At 45.2% G+C, this 20,601-nt stretch overlaps 1 protein-coding gene across 8 annotated transcripts in view; it reads right to left on the bottom strand.

Annotated features, from left to right (window-relative positions):
* Positions 1–2,734: 2,734 nt before the first annotated feature.
* LOC146178712 (uncharacterized) overlaps positions 2,735–20,601 on the bottom strand; it is a 44,351-nt gene continuing 26,484 nt past the window's right edge. For all 8 annotated transcript variants that reach the window (XM_084578475.1, XM_084578477.1, XM_084578471.1 and 5 more), the window contains 5 exons: positions 20,042–20,098; positions 17,675–17,744; positions 12,762–12,974; positions 7,780–8,063; positions 2,735–5,019 (listed from right to left, as the gene is read on the bottom strand). In XM_084578475.1, the coding sequence (XP_084434601.1) occupies positions 4,642–5,019; positions 7,780–8,063; positions 12,762–12,974; positions 17,675–17,744; positions 20,042–20,098 (1,002 nt within the window). In that variant the 3' untranslated portion in view covers positions 2,735–4,641. The remainder of the gene's footprint in view (positions 5,020–7,779; positions 8,064–12,761; positions 12,975–17,674; positions 17,745–20,041; positions 20,099–20,601) is intronic.

Here is a 20,601-nt window from a genome sequence, read left to right as displayed (position 1 = left end):
CAGGCTCCTTTCGCCGCCAGCTCTACCACGGCTCAGCTGGCGGCAATTCACCTGGCAGTCGACATCCTGGACAACCTTACTGTCCGCGCGACTGCCATCATGATGGATTCCAAGCCCGCCCTCAAACTCCTCCAGAACTGGCGTTCCCATCTGCTAATAGCCGCAAGCTGGCTATCAGACTTGACCAACTGGCCTCTCGGGGCTGTCGACTGGCTGAATCCCTGGCCACGTTGGAGTTCCCGGGAACGAGGCCGTTGATACCCTGGCGACCTAACTTCATACTATACCGTTGTGAGCCATTGGGCGTCGCCAGAGGGTTCTTCAAGCGCCTGCTGCTGCGGGACCATCCTGACCACAGGGTGGCAGGACGCACCCCCCCCCCCCCCACACACACACAACCACTGCTATCCAGGGACCTCACCTAGCAGGAGGCATCCCTTCTCCTGTCGAGTGGGCTGCTCCTGGACAAAGCCGCCTCCACAGAAATGGCCTGGTGCCCTCAGCAGAATGCGGCTACAGCTCCCACACCAAGAAAACCATCGGCCACCTCCTCAATGAGTGCCCTGCATTCAATGCCCAGCGTCTCCACCACTGGTCAGTCTACCAGCAACTGGATCTCTGCTCTCGAAGCTCAGGTCCTCTTTTTCCTCGTGGCCACAAGTCTTCACGGGCATTCCGGGCCCTCCTAGGCTTCCTTCAAGACGTGCTTGGACACCTTGCTGTAGAATGCCGGCATTCCTGCAAGTGCACCTTTATCTGTTTTACTCAGTTCCTCTTCTCCCTTCTGTCCTTTCCTCCTGTCTACATGCTCACAGTTGTGAAAACGCCGAAACGTCAGTCACAGGCCCATGTACAGGTGCAAACATAAGTAAGCGAAGTACACTTTTCGTTCAAATTAAAATCCCTTCTGCAATGGAGATAGGAAAACAATATTTGTCCAAGTGGCACTGGCATCTACTAGTTCTCACCTACCACGACTGCCAGTTTCAATTATGCAGCGCGTGAAATTTGAAAATTGCGAGCTCCGTTTACTTTTGTCCGCACCAGTAATTTCCTCTTTCATCTCTTCAGTCAACCTCTCTCTCACACACACACGTTCCTTCTTCAGATGAACGGTGGATGAAGCAGTGGGAAGTCTGCACGTATACTGCGACCGATATTAACGGTGACTACAGGAAACAGTCCGACAGTCGACGGATCCCGAAGTTTCAGCGTAGTATTAGGTGAGTCGACAACGAGAAGCCCAGACGAGGCTATTGCTGCACATGTCCTAGCTAAATATGTGACAGACAAGCTGCAACAACAAAGAGCTTTACTCCGAGTAACCATGCACACACAAGCTTTTACGACACACTAGGTTTAACAGAGCTAAACCTAGCAAATTTTTTTCTTGGCTTTCGAGATTAAACCTTGACAGCTACGCTCAAAATATGCTTCAAATAATGAATACTGCCAGAACAAATACCCCGCTGTTACGTTTTACATGGGAAACACAAAAACAAAAGGTATTAGCTGGGAAAGATAGGCAAAAACCACGTGTGAAGACCTTTTTTTTAGTTATAAGTAAGGAGAACATCCCTCCCTGGACTTTGTAGGGCTTTGAGACTCTCGTCATCATTCACACACAGACACAAACAGCTCTACATCAATTTGAACAACCGTTGGTGGAAAGGAGGCCGCAGCAATGAGAGCAAAGTTTGGGCAAGTGTGCTTATTTTCACACAATTTCTACGGTATGCTTTTTAACAGGGAAAAAGCTGACATTTTTTTAAATACTACTATCGTGAACCACTGAATGCTTTATTTGTGCTACGATAAAGCTGCCAGCACGCAGCCTTATCACTGTCATGCTCAGTGGTGCCGAGACACATCTTTACGATTTTCTTTGTTGCACAAGATGCGCAGAGATATCCATCCGTTTCAACAATGTTCCAGATTGTTTGGTCATCTTTTGTGCGTTAGTCTAGATGACCTTTTGCAGGCTTTAAATTGAGCACTGCCAAACGCAACAGTCGTAGATCGATGACCGACGAGCACGACTGGTGCTATCGACGTCGCCGTGTTTCTTGATTCTTTTGTGAGAGCAGGTCAGCCCAATAAAAAGAAGTACAACACCAGTCTTCCGGTTTCTGCTTTTGACCTTGTCATGACTACTTAATATGTTAGGAGCCAATCAGCAGCACTGCATCTGGTACGGTGCACTGCCTGCACTCTTCTGTGCTGCAGTTTCATTTTCAAACCGTTAGTCCACTGCACTCATGTCACAATTCTGACACAACAGCACTTGCTCAGCATGGGTGCAATGTGTCGGAAGCTGCTAAACTTGATCGCGGCCAACAGCCAATGTAATCCAAAGATCAAGTTGGTCCTCCTTCCATTCTGCACACACTAAAAGTAGGCTGTCATAATGCCCGCTTCAAGTAAAGCACTCTTAAGAGGTGACATTCATGATATAGAATATGAGAATGCTACCATGGCTGCAACATAAAAGCCCTGTCTGTGTTGCATGGGTTTCAATGGCAGCTTGCACGGTGCAGGCTCACAAACACATAGTAACAGTGGGGTTCTATTGCACTACATTTCGAGGGGAAGCCAATAGCTGAAAACGGAGAGGATACTCCACTGCACAGGAAGGGAACCAGGTTTCAGCTTCATAGCTTCCGCTCCACTGCCAAGGAAAGAGTTGTCGCAGAGTATATAACACTTCACTAGAGAGAGATCCGACAGGCACATGGATGTTTCAGCACTGGGTTGCCTCTCAATAGTGAGAGAACTTTATGTATACTTTGTAGCCAAGATCCACCATGAATAAATGAGAAAAGAAACCTAGCATACATTGAAAACAGCGAAAGAATGTATGCTGCTCACATAGCCAATATTGTACATTTGCCTAGCAGAATCATATTCTATCCAGGCAACAATATATATACATACTAGTGTACACTTTCTGCATAGAATAAAATCTTGTTGATACGATCTAACTTAATAGTTTCTAGCATAATACAATCTTTTTCAATCTCAGCCAAGGCTCTATGAGGGCAATGTATTTTCGCAGAGCTAATATGATCGTTTCTTTTATGCGTGTCCAGATAATACCATCCAAAAATTATATGAAAAACTTGCATGGCTTCAAATCCCCTTCAAGAGGCAGCAAAAAAGTATTGGGAGAGAGTGTGTGTGTGTAGGTGGAGGGGGTTGCTAGTGTAGCAAACTTCCCCTTCACTCTTTTATCATTGAGAATTATCTTTTTTACGTTTTTGCAGGGGATCCCTCAGTTTCACGCTCTTGTTGTCACAGCCAACGGCACTCACCTTGGCACCCTGCCAAGATGCTATGAAAAACATCTAGTATTTCTTTTAACGAGCTCTCCACCTAAGTTGGGAGACTGCCAAGTTTTAGATGCTCTTTGCCGCTGCGAGTATAATTTAACCACCACTCGTTGCAACCATTTTCATAAACGTTTGCTTCTGGACATCAAGAAACTATTAGTCCAGGACAAAAGCATATTCAAAGTGTGGTAATAAGTGTTCTGTGCTAAAAATGCTTCATTCGAAACCTTTCCGGGCTGGGTTCAAATAATATAATTAATGGATAGTATATTTGAATTTTCAGTTACCATTAGAAATTGTATCAACGAGATTCCACTGTATAGTCCTAAGAGTTTCTTGAGCTTTTCTTGACACTGATGAAACATTTCCTTAGGGAAAACGCACAGTACATATGAGCTAGGAGGCATTCCCAAAGCACTGCCAACAGTAAATGTTACTTATAAAAGCATCTGCCTTAACCATGATATAAAAGCAAGTAGATGAGAGCAGAAGCATATACTGAAAAATAATGATGTCAATCGTTATCAAGCAAACGAAATGACTCACGTGAAAGTGGTTTGCAACAAGAACCAAATACAACTGCTGAGTCACATGCTTCACAAATGGTTTAATTTAGTTTTCACGGTTTAACGTCACAAATGAACTTTGGCTTTGAGAAATGGCGTATTCAACAGCCCTGGAAATTTTGAACACCTAGGGTTTATAACGTGAACTAATATCGCATAGTACACGGGTGCATTGCTTTTCCCACCACCGAAAAGCAGCTGCCATGTCCAGGATTTGATCTAGAGCTCAACAAATGGCTAAATGAAAATTAAACAAACACTTGAATGATGGTGTGGTAGGAGACTTACTTCACAAATATTTGAGCACTTATAAACACTACGTATGGCACCATTTGTGAACAAGAAGGAGAGCAACTGCACAGGCCCTGCAGCTCAGATGAAAACTACCGCTAAATGTGTAATCATCATCACAGTAAAAACACTGCAAATGTCAGGCACTATTGTACATAGCTACAGTTTGTCTAGGCTGACGAAGCCTTTGGTCCCTCAAAACAGGCCATCAATTCTCACAGCACTCTCTTCGTAAGCACATGCCCATAAAGAAGGGCTCACTCCAGCTCTTTTGAGCCACACCGGGGTAAGAAGCACAGTCAATAGTTTTGTCAAGCGAAGTGACGCCGTATTCCGTCACGCTGAGAGATCTTCACTGCAAAAGCAAGGAGGATAGCAAGGGGGTCACTGTCAGTGTCTCTGTCACTCCGTACATGAGGGCAAGCACCTAGTCCAAGAAAAGTAACGTTGCCTTGTTACGACTCTTGAAGCATTGTTTGAAGCTTTCCACAGAGGCTGTCTGCAGCGAAGCCCCGCTCGTCGTGGGCATTGCAGGCATTGGCGAGAGCATCGTGAAAACGGCTGCAGGCGTCCGAGCTGAGCGCCGTGTCCGCGCGACTGTTGGGTAGGGACGTGGCGTGCAGCAGCTTGGCCAGGAGTTGGTGCAAGTGATCTGGCAGCAGGTACCGCTTTTCGGGCACCAGGTCTAGGCGGATGGGCAGTGTGGTGTAAGGCAACCGGGCCACCACGATGTGGCAATAGTCACCAAGCGCCTGCGCCTGGTTCGACAGCAACGCCGTGTACGTGGTGTGGTACAGCTCGTCTATGTTGCTCTCACTCACCACGCCCAGGTCCTGCGAGGAATGAAAGTGCCGGTGCTTGAAAAGCGTGCCTCTTAAAGCCGTTAATAAATCTGCTTTAGTCAGGGGATTGCCCCATGACATGGCACAGTGTGAGTGTCAACTTTTTCATTGAGGCTATGAGAAAAAGAAAACATGTACAACGATATGTTCATGACCGCATATCCGACATGACAATAACAGTTTTACCCTATGGACAGTGTTTTCCATGCTGAACGTGATGTTCACAGTGCTAAGTTCCCTTGAACAAAGCTGAGATGCGACGAAAACTTCACATATGCGAGTATGCGCCTGCCAAAATCTCGCCATTTTTCCACGCACGCTGATAACGATACACACGGAGAGAAAGGGCATCGAGAGTTGGCCCTAGCGCCACAAGACAGCGCCAGTTACTTTGAGTCGCTCAAGTCTCGTGTCTGTGCGTTGCCCATGTGTGGAGCGAGAGAAGGGTAAAAAAAAGCGAGGGGTAGCCCTTCCCCATGCACTGAGCGCCTGTACGAAAGCAAGCGAGGAAGCAGAGTATGCAGAGGCAGTCGGTCCAGTTCCTGTCGGTTTTTTCAGCTTGAAAGTGCCACCGACCAAGCACAGGGCTGTGTCACTGGAGACTAAGCAGTAAATTTTGGAACAGCCTCATAGAGACTCACGCAATCTACGATATCTATGATTTTGAAAATGGGGAGCATTGTTATCATGAAGGCTGGAGCCAGCGGTCATGCTGACCAACAGAAAAGGGTTAGGGAACTGATACTGAAGAGGCACTGTACCAATGATTCCTCACTACCCGTGAGAAAAATGTGCCCATCAGTTGGCCAAAGAAGTTCGCTCTTCTAGGAAAAAAGTTTCGAGCATAATGGAGGCTAGATTTAGCGCTTTAAAGATTGGCCCAACATCGTCTACAAAACATGGTGGGAGAAGCGGCGTCGTTAGATGCGGAGGCGAAGGGAGGGTGGCTGCGAACAAAGATTCCTTCCTTGTTGGAGCACGATGGGGAAAATGACATATATAATTATGATGACGCAGCAATTTTCTTTCAACTGTTGCCGTCCAAAACCCGTACAGAAAGCACAGTGAGGGTTACCATGTTGCAGCACACCATCATGGATGGATTGCGAGCACTTCGTTATAAGGCAACCTAAAAAGCTGGCACACTTCAGAAACGCGCACATCCTGTTTCGCTAATGCAGCATTAAGATGGCCAGGATGACTCGCCACCTTTTGCGGAATGACTGCAGGTGTTTGATGGCGTTATCAAAGGTCAAGGGCAGAAAGTGGCCCTGCTGCTCGACAATAGCAGAGCTCACAATGTTTGCCCGAAGCTAACATCGGTTGAGCGATGTTCTTGCCACCTAATACCACAGCACAGCTGCAGCCATTGGATGCCGGCGCAATTTCAAGGCTCTGTATCGGCGGCGTATGCTGAAGTGGCTGATTTTAGCTACTAATCATACTGCCACGTTCGGACAGACCCCCGACTTGAAGATCAGCATGATGAAGGCCAAGCGCTTCGTTTATGGCGCAAGGTATAGACCATCTTGCGACCCTTGGAGAAACCGGTTTGACTGGGCTGCTAACAGGGGAAGTCATCAACACTTTCCTGTGCTACGATAGCAGCCCAGCTCCCCAATATGGCAGCACCCTTCACCCCTTTGTAAAATCGTGTATGAGGTTAAGGCCTCCACCCAAAGGAACTGTTTTAGGAAGGCAAGCTTTGTGTGCCAGAATGAAGTCACGACTGATGTAAAAGCCGACACAGTGAAAGATGTAGATATCGCCTAACTTTGGGAGCAAGCTGCAAAGGACGAAACAAATACATCTGTGGAGGAATTCCTAAGCGCAGACAGTGCTGCAGTGCTCTGTGGGAAAGCCACCGTCGAGACAAACGCCAAGAATGTGTCGTCACGACAGAGTGTGGCATTGTGTTATGGCGAGAGCACCAGTGACAGTAACGAAGTGGACGCTGGCCCACCTTCTACACAGATGAACACACAAAATGCGACGTCCAAGATAAAATAGCTCATAGATTTCACGCAAGCGAAAGGGCTACCACCAGTATCCTTACAGCAGCTGGACGCAATGCACGCAGCAGTAGTGAAACTAACTGCCGCGCAAGCAAGTGCCTACTGCAAACTATTTCGGTGCGCCTAGAGCTTGAGGCATGTTTAAACATAAATAAATGCGTTGTTTCATGAAACAGACTTTCTTTCCAGTGTCTTCTTTTTTCAGCAAAACTGGAAATTTCAAGTCAGGAGCTCTGGACAGCTTTTTTTTATGGCAGTCCACATATAATGACCTTTTTTTTTTATTTTTCAATATTGTTATAAGTGGGCTGCACTGTACGCGAGAAAATCAATTGAAAATAATTTACACATGGTTGACTTATTCTAGATTTGCATAAAGCAACTGACTGTCCTAATCATGACATCCTCTTACCTGAATTCCTTACCTATAATATATGGGAATGCACATAAACTCTTAAATTTTAAAAAGAATGTTACCTGACAAAACGCCATCAATATAGGTGAACCTCGATATAAAGTAGTTCGCGATGCAAAAAGCTTTTTCACAATAAATATTTCAGACTGTATGGTGTCCAAAAGTTTCGATTTTTCCGACCAAATTTGGCGTGAGCAACGCTATGGAAATCATTTATTGGCAGAAGTCTCAATTTCTTCAGCATGGCCAGACGCGAATGCGAGCAGGTATTGTTGTCGCAAACAGCCAGTTGCAAAGACGCAGGTTCTTCTAAATGCACACCTTGTGCTGTCGGTACGCCTGATGCTTGAGCAACGCCCCGTCTGACTCGAGTACCAGGATCATCTCTGGAGCCTTTTTGCCCGCTGCTTGGATGGCTGCAGGATTGAAGACAGGGCAGGGCAGCTGAGCCATGGCCATAGCCCAGTCGTGCGTCACGTGAGCGGCGCCCGCAGCAGCCTCGTCCCACTCCACGCGCATGCCCAGCTCGCTCTGGAGCAGTGAGCATAGCTGGGACACTGCCGCCATGTGTGCCTCACCGTCACGCGAGTACACCACCTTCACCACTGCACACACCAAGAGAGGCAGGGGAGAGGAGATAAAGAGGGAAGAGATCAAACACCGGTAATTCTGCCACCAAGAGACCAGGTACGAGTGAACAATACACCACTGCATGCTCCAGCACAAATAAACACATCCCAATTAGCCTAACCTTTCCGCGTCAGTATTCCAAATTGTAGAATACTGAATGGAATATCTTCCTATCAGAACTAATTATACTGCCCATGCTCAAAGACATTCAAAATGATTTGAATACGGTCTCAAGCTTTTGAAGAGTTCTTGAATAGCTTTCAGTCAGTGGACAAAAAGTTCAAGTCAGGCACACTGTGCTTCTCTTTCGCTGGGTGTTTTGAAAACTGGGCTCACACTAACACCACGTGGCATGCTGTCACGATTGGTCCATGCGTGCAGCACCAAAGTGCGGTTCATGTGTCCGGTGTCGTTCATATTATTCGAATAGACTGGAAGAAGTGGCACGGTTTAGCCAAACAGACACAGCAAGCCCAGTCCTCATGCTCAACATTATACCTCTTGTACCCCACTATCAATTGGCACGCGGTGACAGTTTGCCTTGATCACTAGTAGCAGAAAGGAGATTTCCTGATGCACGTGGCATGACAAGCATACAGCTAACACACAGATTTTATGCTGCACAGTGATAGTAGAGATCACTAGTGCTTTTATGCTGCTACAGCTTAAACTGGCTATGATGGTTACAGAGATGGGCACAGATTCCGTTCCTGTGTTGACCTTGCCGGACATTTACAGGACACTGAAACAACCTACACTGCTGTTGGCACCTTGTAATGATCATGTGCGTACTGCTCATGTTAGCTTTGGGTAGTTTTTACCAGCTGTGTAGAGTATTTTGACTAGCTTATTTTATTGATATGCTGAAAAATATCCTGTTGCGAGCTCTCTGAGTATATTTGAATATTTAACCAATTGTAAGCCTACAATTCGATTCTTCTAAACGAAAAAATCACAGAAGTCATACCAGTGTAGAGATGTGAATACTCACTAAGCAAGTATTATATAAGAATGCGCTCAAGTCCGACAGCATGTGCTCGCTGCAGCTGTCGCGCACAGATTACTTAGCCTAGTAACTAAAACAATTAATAGGCTAACAGCGTACAGTGGAGAGTCATCTCAGTTACCCAACATGATGCGAGTCCTTTCAGAGCATCAAATGCAAAGGATTCATTTAAAGCGATGCTTTGCAAAGCAGATAGGCATATTTGAGAGAAGTGCCTGGGGTAGTCTACAGTTTACTTATCTGTTTTATCATTATCAAAGAGTCTCCTCTCTCTCACTACAAGGGTACCCATTTTACCAAGTGCATTTTACTTCTCAGAGTGAATGCTCGCAGCAAGCTTCTTCGGTGTTATGCAGAAATATTATAACACAATTAAAAGCAAAATGAGTACAAAAACAACGTAAAGGGAACCTAAGTAGTATCACATATGCAGCCAGTCCACTTGGAGCACTTGAATTCGTGGCATTCAGTTCAAGGTTACGAGCTCAACGGTCATGATGCAAAAAACTGGCTCAATATTGATCGAATGTCAACTCCAACTTACTGTGGAGCACAATTAGTGACAGAACTGTGACACCGGACGGTTAGAGAAGACTTACAGTTAGTATGGGCTTTTAAGGTAAAAGCTTTGCTCAGTTCATGCGCACCCTGTGCAAAAAGTATGATCAGGAATTGCGATCAGGATAAGAGAGGGGGTGTGCTGCCGGCTCTTCAGGCAGTCTCTCCCTGGGCACGGTCACTAGCGGACACACAATCTCGCGTCCCAGCATGCTATTGAAGGGGTCGTTCAAGTCGCTTGGGCGCTCGGTTTCTGCCCTTATTGTAAGCATGGTAGGAACCTAAACTTTTGGGAAGGACCACCGAGGAATGCCGGCAAAATATATGAGATTTGTGCATCCTATAGAAAGAACAATTTTCTGCTTAGCAAGCTTGGCTTGAGCACCAGTGCTCCGGCACAGGAATACGGTAGTTTAAGAGTGCGTGATAATGAGTATGGACAAGATGATATAACAGAAATTAGAGGGCAGCAGTAGCAAAGGAGTCAGCGAGTGCAGTTAAATCTCCATACAACAATGTCAGTAAGATTAGCTGTTTACTTCATAAAATTGAAATTTCTCAACATCAGAATATGTCTCCTGGCATGCAGAAGACCTTCCAAAACATTTCACAGACCATTAACAGGGAAAGCGCTTAACCGTGACAGAAGTGGATGTTATGAAAGTCATGATTGGTGTGGTGTCTGGCTTATCGCCGCAGTCGCTAATGCGCATGCATGCCAGAACGAATAAAAAGAGTCGCTGCAACCTGCTCGCGGGCTCATCTCAACCAGCCACGCACAAACGCACATATATAGCAATAAACAGGTGGACCTGTTAGCATGGAAGCGGAGCATGCTGCAGAAAAGCATTCATGGTTTTTTCCGGCCTCAAAGTGAACAATAAGCAATAAATTGAGCTTTCTTGGGGCACATTTGTTTTTTTGGACTGCCCGATTTTTCGGACATTTTTGTAGTCCATTGAGAGTCTGAAAAATCGGTCATCGACTGTATACCTGAAGTTCAAATTACTGAATGGCCCCCAAAAAATTAAAAAGAAGCATTTGCATGACGGCAAACTTAATTAGAGAAAGGCTTGAGATTGCTTGGCAGATTTTAAGATCAGAACAGCGTGGCAATGGCTATATTTCATGTTTCCACGAAAGCTTGGCAGCAGTAGGAAGGCTCCAAAACTGTAAAGGTCACCCCAACATCTCCAACTATGCAGTGCAGTGCCCCTCACAAGCTGCTGTGTTGTGTGTGAAAAGGCATCCGCGCAAAACGCATGAATGACACTTAACAAGCGCAGTTTTAGCCCAATGGAAGTCCCATACACAAGGAGGTGAAAGAAACGTGCAGTGCCACCCATGAGCATCCGAATTGGCAAGCAACTGGACTTGCCTGGCTGGCCAACGCACAAGGAAAAGCTACCGTTGCCGCAGACTGGTACAATGGTCATAAGTGGAACCTCATTATAACGAGCAGTTAAAAAATCGGAAAATAGTTGGCTATATCCATAATTCCTAATATAAAATTTCGTAGTAAGGCATAAATGAGCATCCTAGGATGATTTAGAAGAAAGTTGTGGCTTGCAAACTCACAAAAAGAAGAAGCTCATTTTGGTGACTGGGACAAATGATTTATTTTGATAATTTTGACAAACAAACAATGGTTAAAAAGCAGTGTTACTGCAGAACTTATATTTTTATCTTTCTGGCAAAAAAAAAGAACTATAGCGGTAGCTGCTATAAAAGCCGAGATATCGCTCCTCCAAAATGGTGACTGTATCCAAAATTCCATCTTGAGAAATAGACAAAAAATGTTTTTGACATATTTTTGAATTACTGAGGCTAACAGCAACTCGATAAAATGAGTTTTAACTGGTTTTTGGTGTGAATGCACCATTTCCTGTCGAGATAATTGCCCCTGCAAATCTGAAGAAAATTTATTCTGACAACATTTGTGATTCTGTGTGCCGCGCGTGACGATGTTTCGCGATCGCCGCTGCCGCCGCGCCACTAACTTTTCCGAGTGCTCGATTTGTCGCGGCAATGAACATCGCTCAGGTATCACTTTTTCTTTTGCATCGTCACAATTACGATACTCATACACGACAGAAATCACCTCGAGGAAATCGCTCGCTCTCCTATCTGTCCTGCCGAGCACCACCGGCTATGTCCTAATCGGCCCACTGCAGAGCATCGGTGCTTCATCACTGATTGCAGATAACAGGATGCCGTGTCATCGGCGCGCCTCTCATCTCTACCTTTCTTCGTTTTTTGGGCCATTATGACGCTCGAACCCTAATTAATGTCTCTAAACCAGCTAGGCCTAATACAAGACCTTTTCAAAATGGCGCCAGGCCGCAAGCAGTTGACGTCGGCAGCCAACCAAAAGTGGCCATTTGGGTCACATGCTTTCGGAGCCCAATACCAACGCACGTTTCGCGCAATTTTGTCCCTTTGTTTTCCGCTTTGAGTGCTCGCTCACGGATGACAATCGTGACATGGGAATACATAGCCTGAATCACGATATTTCGAACAAAACCAAAATGATGCCAGTGGAGAGCGTATTTTTCTATCTGCGGCCGATCAAAACTCGGCGTGATTTGACCTCAATTTAAAGGGCCAGGCGTTCAGGTTTGTAACTTTGGAATGCTGTAATGTGCAAAATAGGTGATATTTTTCAACCAAAATTTGGAGATAGTTGCGGAAACGTCTCAGGACCGCAGAAATGAAGAAATAAAAACAGATTTTTAGACAGATTTTCGGCCACAGAGCTGTGTCCCCCCTTAAGAGCAAAGTCCTATACACAAATAACAGCGGACGCAACCAAAATCTTAGATGATGACTGACCATGTACCAGAGTGGCATTCATGATCGCTTCTCTTTCGTCTTCCGTCAACACTTGGCTATGAGCTTCTGTAGCACGGAGACATGCAATCACATGGCATTCAGCGCCACTAAGCTTGTGTCCCTTCTCTGACACTGCTACATCACTGTATGGCGTGCTTCCACAGTAGCAGCTAGCCAACTATTGGCCAAACTGTAGCTGTACACTTCGGGAAGTGCTTTTCTTGGTCTAATATTCAGCCCCTCTCAAGACCAAGACGGTGGCTTCCAGGATACACACCGGGCGGTCCAGGATCCAGCCATGGCTTGTTCACCACGGGCAGGGGTGACCCCAGGGTGAACGCCTTGTTGGGTTGGCCCCACGCTTGTCGCCGCGCCCACAGGACGGACAGACCGATCACTGCAGCTGCTCCCACCAGCAGTGGCAGCAGCAGCAGCCATAGCATCCGGTCCCGACTATTCTCTGGGCCACCTGACGCACGTTCCATGCGGGCTGCACGAAGGAGTCGTGAGAAACAAGGGCAATTGACGCCATTGCTGCAGCCATGGGAAATGCTTATCAGTACCGTCACCAGAATGAGGCTTTCCGATATAAGTAAAAATATATTAAGCAGCAGCGCCCTTGTGCAACGCCTGGCATGAATAAAAAGTTGGTTTGTTACCACAGCAGCCCCGACAATACTCGAAGCTGCAGAAGCAGGCTCAAAAGCCCTCTGACAACAAGCGCACTCTTGAGGTCGAAGCTGATGTGCTCGACTAGAGATGAGAACGGAAAAAAAAAAAAATCTAAGAACATCAACAAAAAAATCTATCATGTGGGATGCTCAATATGCACTAATTGACAGCTGAGCAATGTCTAACACGAGACGAGATGCAATGCGCACCGCACTTTGCGGTCAAGAACTGGTGCTCTTTGAAACCAGCAGAAAGAGGCAACCTGTAATAACAGCACCAAATATTAGCTCAGCATTTCCATGCTGTCACTCTCACATCTGGGTTCCACATCCGCCATGTGGGCACACTTTTCATAGCTCGCAAACCAAAAGCTTCCCAATTCCTTGTTTTCATATCCTTCCTTAGAGTGTGTTTATTATAAGTTCATGCCTGTATAATAGGCCATAACCTTTCACGCAGTTCCAATGTGTGCTCAGCGCCAGTGACAACCAACAGCACCGTTCTCCTTCTTCCTTGTGTACCACGGTGAGATTCTCATCAAGTGCTCGTACAATGAGGCCTTGTAGATTCTTCGAATTCAGCTTCCTTTGCCACAGTCATGGGAGTGTGTGATGGCATATAGTGAATCCCCTTTTACTTTTTTTATTCCATGACAAATGCTGCCTCCAAACCTGTATACCCTATACACCTGTATTTCTCTGTGGTCGATCTTTCCACAGGAGGGGCAGCGGTGGCGTAGCGGTAGAACATCCGCCTCGCATGCAAGAGGACCGGGGTTCAAATCCCGGTGCCGCGCAATTCTCCACCGGATGAAAAAAAAAAAAATCCGCGTGTCGATGGAATTGCATATACAGGTTTGGGGTGCGACCTGATGCCGGTGAACACCTCCGGCAACGCACTCCCTCACCAGAACAGGAGTTGGCCACCCTGGTGCAGTAATTGGCCACAACCTCCTATGATAAGCTCCATAAAACCCCGGCCCTCAGTCACCAGCGGCTGCGGAACAACTGACCACGGCGGCGGTCAGACCTGTGACGCAGCAGGGGGTGCTAAGAAAGCCTGGCTCCGCTGGACAGGCCGCCATTGGAAACTGACCCTGGCAACGTTTAATGCTAGAACTCTAGCTAGTGAAGCTAGTTTAGCAGTGCTGTTAGAGGAACTAGAGGGCATGAAATGGGATGTCATAGGGCTTAGTGAGGTTAGGAGGCCGAATGAGGCATATACTGTACTGAAGGATGGGCATGTACTGTGTTATCGAGGTTTACCAGAAAGGCGACAACTAGGAGTAGGTTTCCTTGTCAATAAGTATATAGCGGGTAATATAGATGAATTCTATAGTATTAATGAGAGGGTTGCAGGCATCGTAATTAGACTTAATAAACGGTATAAACTGAAGGTTGTACAGGCCTATGCACCTACATGTAGTTATGATGACCAGGCAGTTGAAAGCTTCTATGAAGATGTAGAATCGGCAATGCGAAAAGTAAAGACGCAGTATACTGTACTAATGGGCGACTTCAATGCCAAGGTAGGGAAAAAACAGGCAGGAGACAAGGCAGTAGGTGACTATGGCATTAGTTCTAGGAATAGCAGAGGGGAGTTACTAGTTGAGTTTGCAGAGCGCAATAACTTACGAATCATGAATACCTTCTTCAGCAAAAGGAAGAACCGAAAATGGACATGGAAAAGTCCTAATGGAGAGACTAAAAATGAAATCGACTTCATAATGTGTTCAACCCCCGCCATTGTGCAGGATGTAGAGGTAATCGGGAAAGTTCGATGTAGTGACCACAGGATGGTGAGGTCCCGAATTAACCTAAATCTGAAGAAGGAACGCAATAGATTAGTAAGAAAGAAACCCATCAACGAATTAGCGGTGAGGGGGAGGGCAGAAGAATTCAGGATCTCGCTACAGAATAGGTATTCAGCTCTAACTGAGGATGGCGACATTACCCTAGAGGCAAGGAACAATAATTTCAGAGATATCATTACTGAGTGCGCGGTAGAAGTAGGCGGTAGGATAGTTAGAGAGGATACCGGTAAGCTGTCTAAGGAGACGAAAGATTTGATTAAGAAACGGCAGAGTATGAAAGCTTCCAATCCAACAGACCAGATCGAATTGGCCGAGATATCAAAGATAATCAATAAGCGCAAGGTGGCCGATATAAGGAAGTATAACATGGAGAAAATTGAGCATGCAGTAAAGAACGGGGGAAGCCTTAAAGCGGTAAAGAAGAAATTGGGCATAGGCAAAAACCAGATGTATGCGATAAGGGACAAGGCGGGCAACGTCATCACTAATATGGACAAGATAGTCAAAGTAGCCGAGGAGTTCTATACAGATCTCTACAGTAGCCAAAGTAGTCAGGACCGTAATGAGATTGGCGGTAGGGAAAAACAGTCAGACGTTCCACCAGTGACGAAGGACGAGGTCAAGAAAGCACTAGAAACTATGAAAAGGGGGAAATCAGCTGGAGAGGATCAGATAACTACAGATTTGCTGAAGGACGGGGGGGATATCGTGCTAGAAAAACTGGCCACCCTGTATACGCAGTGCCTGGTGTCATCGACGGTACCGGAAGCATGGAAGAATGCAAACATTATCCTCATTCACAAGAAAGGGGACTCTAAGGACCTTAAAAATTACAGACCAATCAGCTTACTGTCTGTTACGTATAAGGTATTTACTAAGGTAATCGCTAATAGAATCAGGACAACCTTAGACTGCAATCAAGCAAAGGATCAAGCAGGGTTTCGGAAACGGTACTCTACTATCGATCATATCCATACCATCAATCAGGTGATAGAAAAATGCTCGGAATATAACCAGCCCTTATACATAGCATTCATTGATTACGAAAAAGCATTTGACTCAGTTGAAACCTCGGCGGTGATGCAGGCATTGCGAAATCAGGGGGTAGACGAGCCGTACGTGAAAGTGCTGGAAGATATATATAGTGGCTGCACAGCAACCATAGTTCTAAATAAAGAAAGCAACAAAATTCCCATAAAGAAAGGTGTTAGGCAAGGAGACACAATCTCCCCAGTACTATTCACAGCTTGTTTAGAGGAAGTATTCAGAGACTTGGAATGGGAGCAGTTAGGGATAAGGGTAGATGGAGAATACCTCAGTAATCTGCGATTTGCTGATGACATTGCCTTGCTAAGCAACTCGGGAGATGAACTGCAAATAATGATTGATGACCTAGACAGGAAAAGTAGAAAGGTAGGCTTGAAAATCAATATGCAGAAGACTAAGGTAATGTTCAACAGCCTCGGGAAGGAACAGGAGTTTACATTAGGTAGCGAAATACTGGAAGTAGTAGGCGAATATATCTACTTAGGACAGGTAGTAACCGCAGATCCGGATCATGAAAAGGAAATAACAAGAAGAATAAGATTGGGATGGAGCGCATTTGGCAAGCACTCGCAGATTATGACTAGCAACTTACCGGTATCGCTCAAGAGGAAAGTATACAACAGTTGCATCTTGCCTGTACTCACCTATGGGGCTGAAACGTGGAGGCTAACCAAGAGAGTTCTACTTAAGTTGAGGACAACCCAGAGGGCTATGGAACGAAAAATGGTAGGGGTAACATTAAGAGATAGAAAGCGTGCAGAGTGGGTCAGAGAAATAACTCAAGTTAACGACATTCTAGTGGAAATTAAGAAGAAGAAATGGACATGGGCAGGACATGTAGTGCGAAGAGAGGATAACCGATGGTCGCTGAGGGTAACAAACTGGATTCCAAGGGAAGGAAAGCGTAGCAGGGGGCGGCAGAAAGTTAGGTGGGCGGATGAGATTAAGAAGTTCGCAGGGGTCAAGTGGATGCAGCTAGCACAGAACCGGGTTAAGTGGAGAGATATGGGAGAGGCCTTCGCCCTGCAGTGGGTATAATCAGGCTGATGATGATGATGATGATGATGATCTTTCCAACATCATGAGAACCCTTTATTGCCTTCATGGTATAAACCTAGAGTCTAAAGCTTGCTATTCTGTCAGTGATTGTTCACAGTCCCAAATGACATCCTTCTTCCAGTCTTTTTTTTTTCCCCGTCTTCTTTCATTGCACCACCCTTGCTGCTGCTGCTGCCATGAAAAGTAGGAAGCAAATTACATTTTCTACATTTCACACACTGAGTTAGGAGCTGGAGTCTTTTTCCAGGACCATTGTTCACCTCAAGAATTGGATTGGATCGGAAATCCTGGCTTCTTCTGTAACATGACCTATTCTGCACACTGCAGTCGCACTCCACACAATGCAAAGGCACCCCGAGAGGCGGAGAGTGCATTCACTTGTAAGAGAAGCTCTCGTTTTCGGGCAAACCCACTGTCACTTGTGCCAAGCTTCCCCCACCAGGTTGCAGGACTGACTTTCGCACTTCTAAAGACCCAGTGACAACCTTGAAAGTGCCTTTGACAGTGAATTTGAAATACCCGCGCAATCAAACCTCACACAAATGCGCTCGCACTACACAGAGACGAGCATCACAACAGTGACATATCGAAGTGCTCACCTGCGGGCAGCTCTATCACTTTGGACGTGAGAGTGAGGCAGTCCTCATATGGATCACACACGGGAGTCACCTGCGCACGATGAAAGTGCAATTCCTTGGACTCATTCCACTTTAACTGTAACAGCCAGTGTACATGAAATTCCATTTGGCTCTGACATTGCGTACAAGTGAGCAATGGTCACTAGAACTAATGACGACCAAGGAATGCCACAGCACAACACTTTTATCTGGCATAATGAACAAATTCCGAGAAAGTGAAACCTCATTATTCAAACTTCAACAATTTCAAGTTTTTGAATGATTCTAATTGCATGACTTGATCCAGCCAAGCTCTATACAAGCCTATGTATCAAACAGCCCACCAATCAAACATGAGTCTGTCCCACCTCATGTATAATTATCAATAATTATTGCATTCCCCATAGCATCTGCTACTTTAGGACGTCAAACACTAGAAAGCAAACCAAACCTAACCAAGCTTCTTCAGGCGCAATGAAAAGCCTCAAATCCACAGTGCCACATATTGCAGCAGCTGTACTTTCTTCTTTCTTTAAGAACATTATTTTTCCAATCGGTGGAAGCGGCCCATTTCTGTATACCTTGGCACAGCAAACAGTAAGCAAGAATGATGGTGATGAATGATGAAAATACGGGCTAAAACGCTGAAGGTTGCTTAAGGTATAACCAAGTGATCAATGCAGCCAAGGCGTAAATGAAAGTAAATTTTCCTCTACACAGTGAGCATTTGCTGCCAAGTTATGTCTCTGAAGAAACGATATGCACTACTTCCACGAGTGGTAGGTCACGGTTCCTCAAAAGCAAGGCACACACTTAGGCATGAGCTTTATAAAACTTTTGTGTTATTGTGTGTGCTAGCGCCCCTCAAAGGACACTAAACCCTTGCTGACAGGTTTCCCATAGTAGATTAGAGAAAAAAAAAGACATTGCCCTTTGCAACCAACGTACAGAGCGAAGCAAATACAATCTGTGAAGTAGATTATTGCTGACACATTAATGGCCAGCCTTTCCTCACAAGACAGCACCGAAAGGGTTCAATTCATAATAAAATATTGCATTTATTTTGTATTGTTTTCTTGTTTGTAGTGTTTTATTGTTTGTATTGTTTGTATATTGTATTGTGTTTTGTTTGTATTTGTATTGTACTGTTATTGTTTGTATATGTATTTTGTACTGTTTGTATTGTTTTCTTTGTATTGTTTCTTTGGGTTGCATTTCTTTTGTACTTGCCCAAGCGTCTGTAAAGTGAATCCATAAATCTACCCAAACCACTTTCCACGGTGCCAATGAAGGCTTGTGCAGGAGACAGCAAGGCCCGTTTGCCAAACAGGCACTGTACGCTTGCAAAATGAGACATTTTCTTTCTCCACTTCTATATTTTATCCTTGCAATACAAAAGCTACAATTAGTGCAGAGGCAACGGTCTGACGCTGCGGAATGTAATGCTAGTATAATGTGGACATAAAGCATATGGGATGCCATGCTTTAAATTAAAGCATGTAATTATGAAATGCTACTCCAAATCGAACATTAACCTAAACTCGATCAACAAATGCTATTTCCAGACTTTCGCGTTCGCGACTCTTGCGTATGCTGAAATCATTTTTTCTACATGGTGGAGTACTTCGAAACAGCTAAGCCATCTTGCTTCGGAGTCAACTCGTCACTGTTACTGGGTTTTTTGGTTTATTCGTTGGTCATACATGGTGCATCCGGCATTCATTCGGCCTCATCTCACCAACAGCAACATTCATGAGCATCAAATTGCCTTTATTTTTTATTTTGGGCAATGACTTTGACTCGCCCAAGCCTAAAGAAGAAAGCCAATTTGGTGACAAAATGATTGCAGTTTGGAAAACCAGATGGCACCACTAGGCTGATGTTGCTGCACATTCGTTTGTGTACGATGAACTAAAAGCACGGATGTGACAAACAGCGTTACATTACTCAAAAGTCTATTCTAAGGTTTACGAATGTTTTTTTTGAGGTTTGGTATTCAGACTGTACCTATTATTACTCTTTTACAACCACATCTGCCCACACCATGAGCAGACGACATGCAGACGGCAAAGGAGCACGCTTAACGCTCCTCATGAACAACTGAAAAGAGCTCATAGCCTCCACTCTGCTGAAAGAAATTGATGAGGTAGAGTACAAACCCAAACTATCATCTCATTTAAAATGCAAAAGCAGGAATGCTAACCAAGAACAATGCATCAAGTTGAAGTACAATATACACCACCACAAATAGTTCTTGTAAGGACCACACAAACATGATGTGGCCATCAGCCAAGGATCGGAAACTTTAATGCAACACAGTGCGCATTGAAAATGCGACAGTGCACTTACCCGAACACAGTAGTTCCCAGCGGTCAGGTTCTCAAACAGCATATCCACGGAAGAGTTCTGCATGGGAAAGAACAGAGTGATCCATTTGTCAACCTCATTTCAAACTCTGTGCAGGTCATCTACCGAGAAGCCAGTAACAAATGGGGCAAACCCCAACAGGGCAGAATGGAACCGGCATTTAACGTGCCAGAATCCTTTCAACTTCTCGGTTCAGTGAAGTAAGTTTTTTTTTCTTTCATATTTCAATGGAGCCGGCACACTCTACTACAACTAGACAATATATCTGGCATTAGTATATAGGGTCCTACACACTTGAACCACATTTGTTTCAATGTGAAAAAAATCAATGCACCCTAATGCACAATTCTGAGGCAACACAATGGGATTAAATTGCCGTCTATGAAATAATGTTTGGCTTACTTGAGAACAACATCTGCCATTTAATTTTTGGAATTCTGACTTCACTTAGGAGCCATTGGGCACCTCTTAGAAACGTGAACAGCTTCACAACCAATATTTCAGACCTTGCGGACTCAAAAGCTTTGATTATTGAGACTAAA

This window comes from Amblyomma maculatum, chromosome 9 (assembly GCF_055883805.1).
Source record: "Amblyomma maculatum isolate TAMU_Amacu chromosome 9, ASM5588380v1, whole genome shotgun sequence".
Lineage (NCBI taxonomy): Eukaryota > Metazoa > Arthropoda > Arachnida > Ixodida > Ixodidae > Amblyomma > Amblyomma maculatum.
This window is presented reverse-complemented; position numbering and strand designations above follow the sequence as displayed.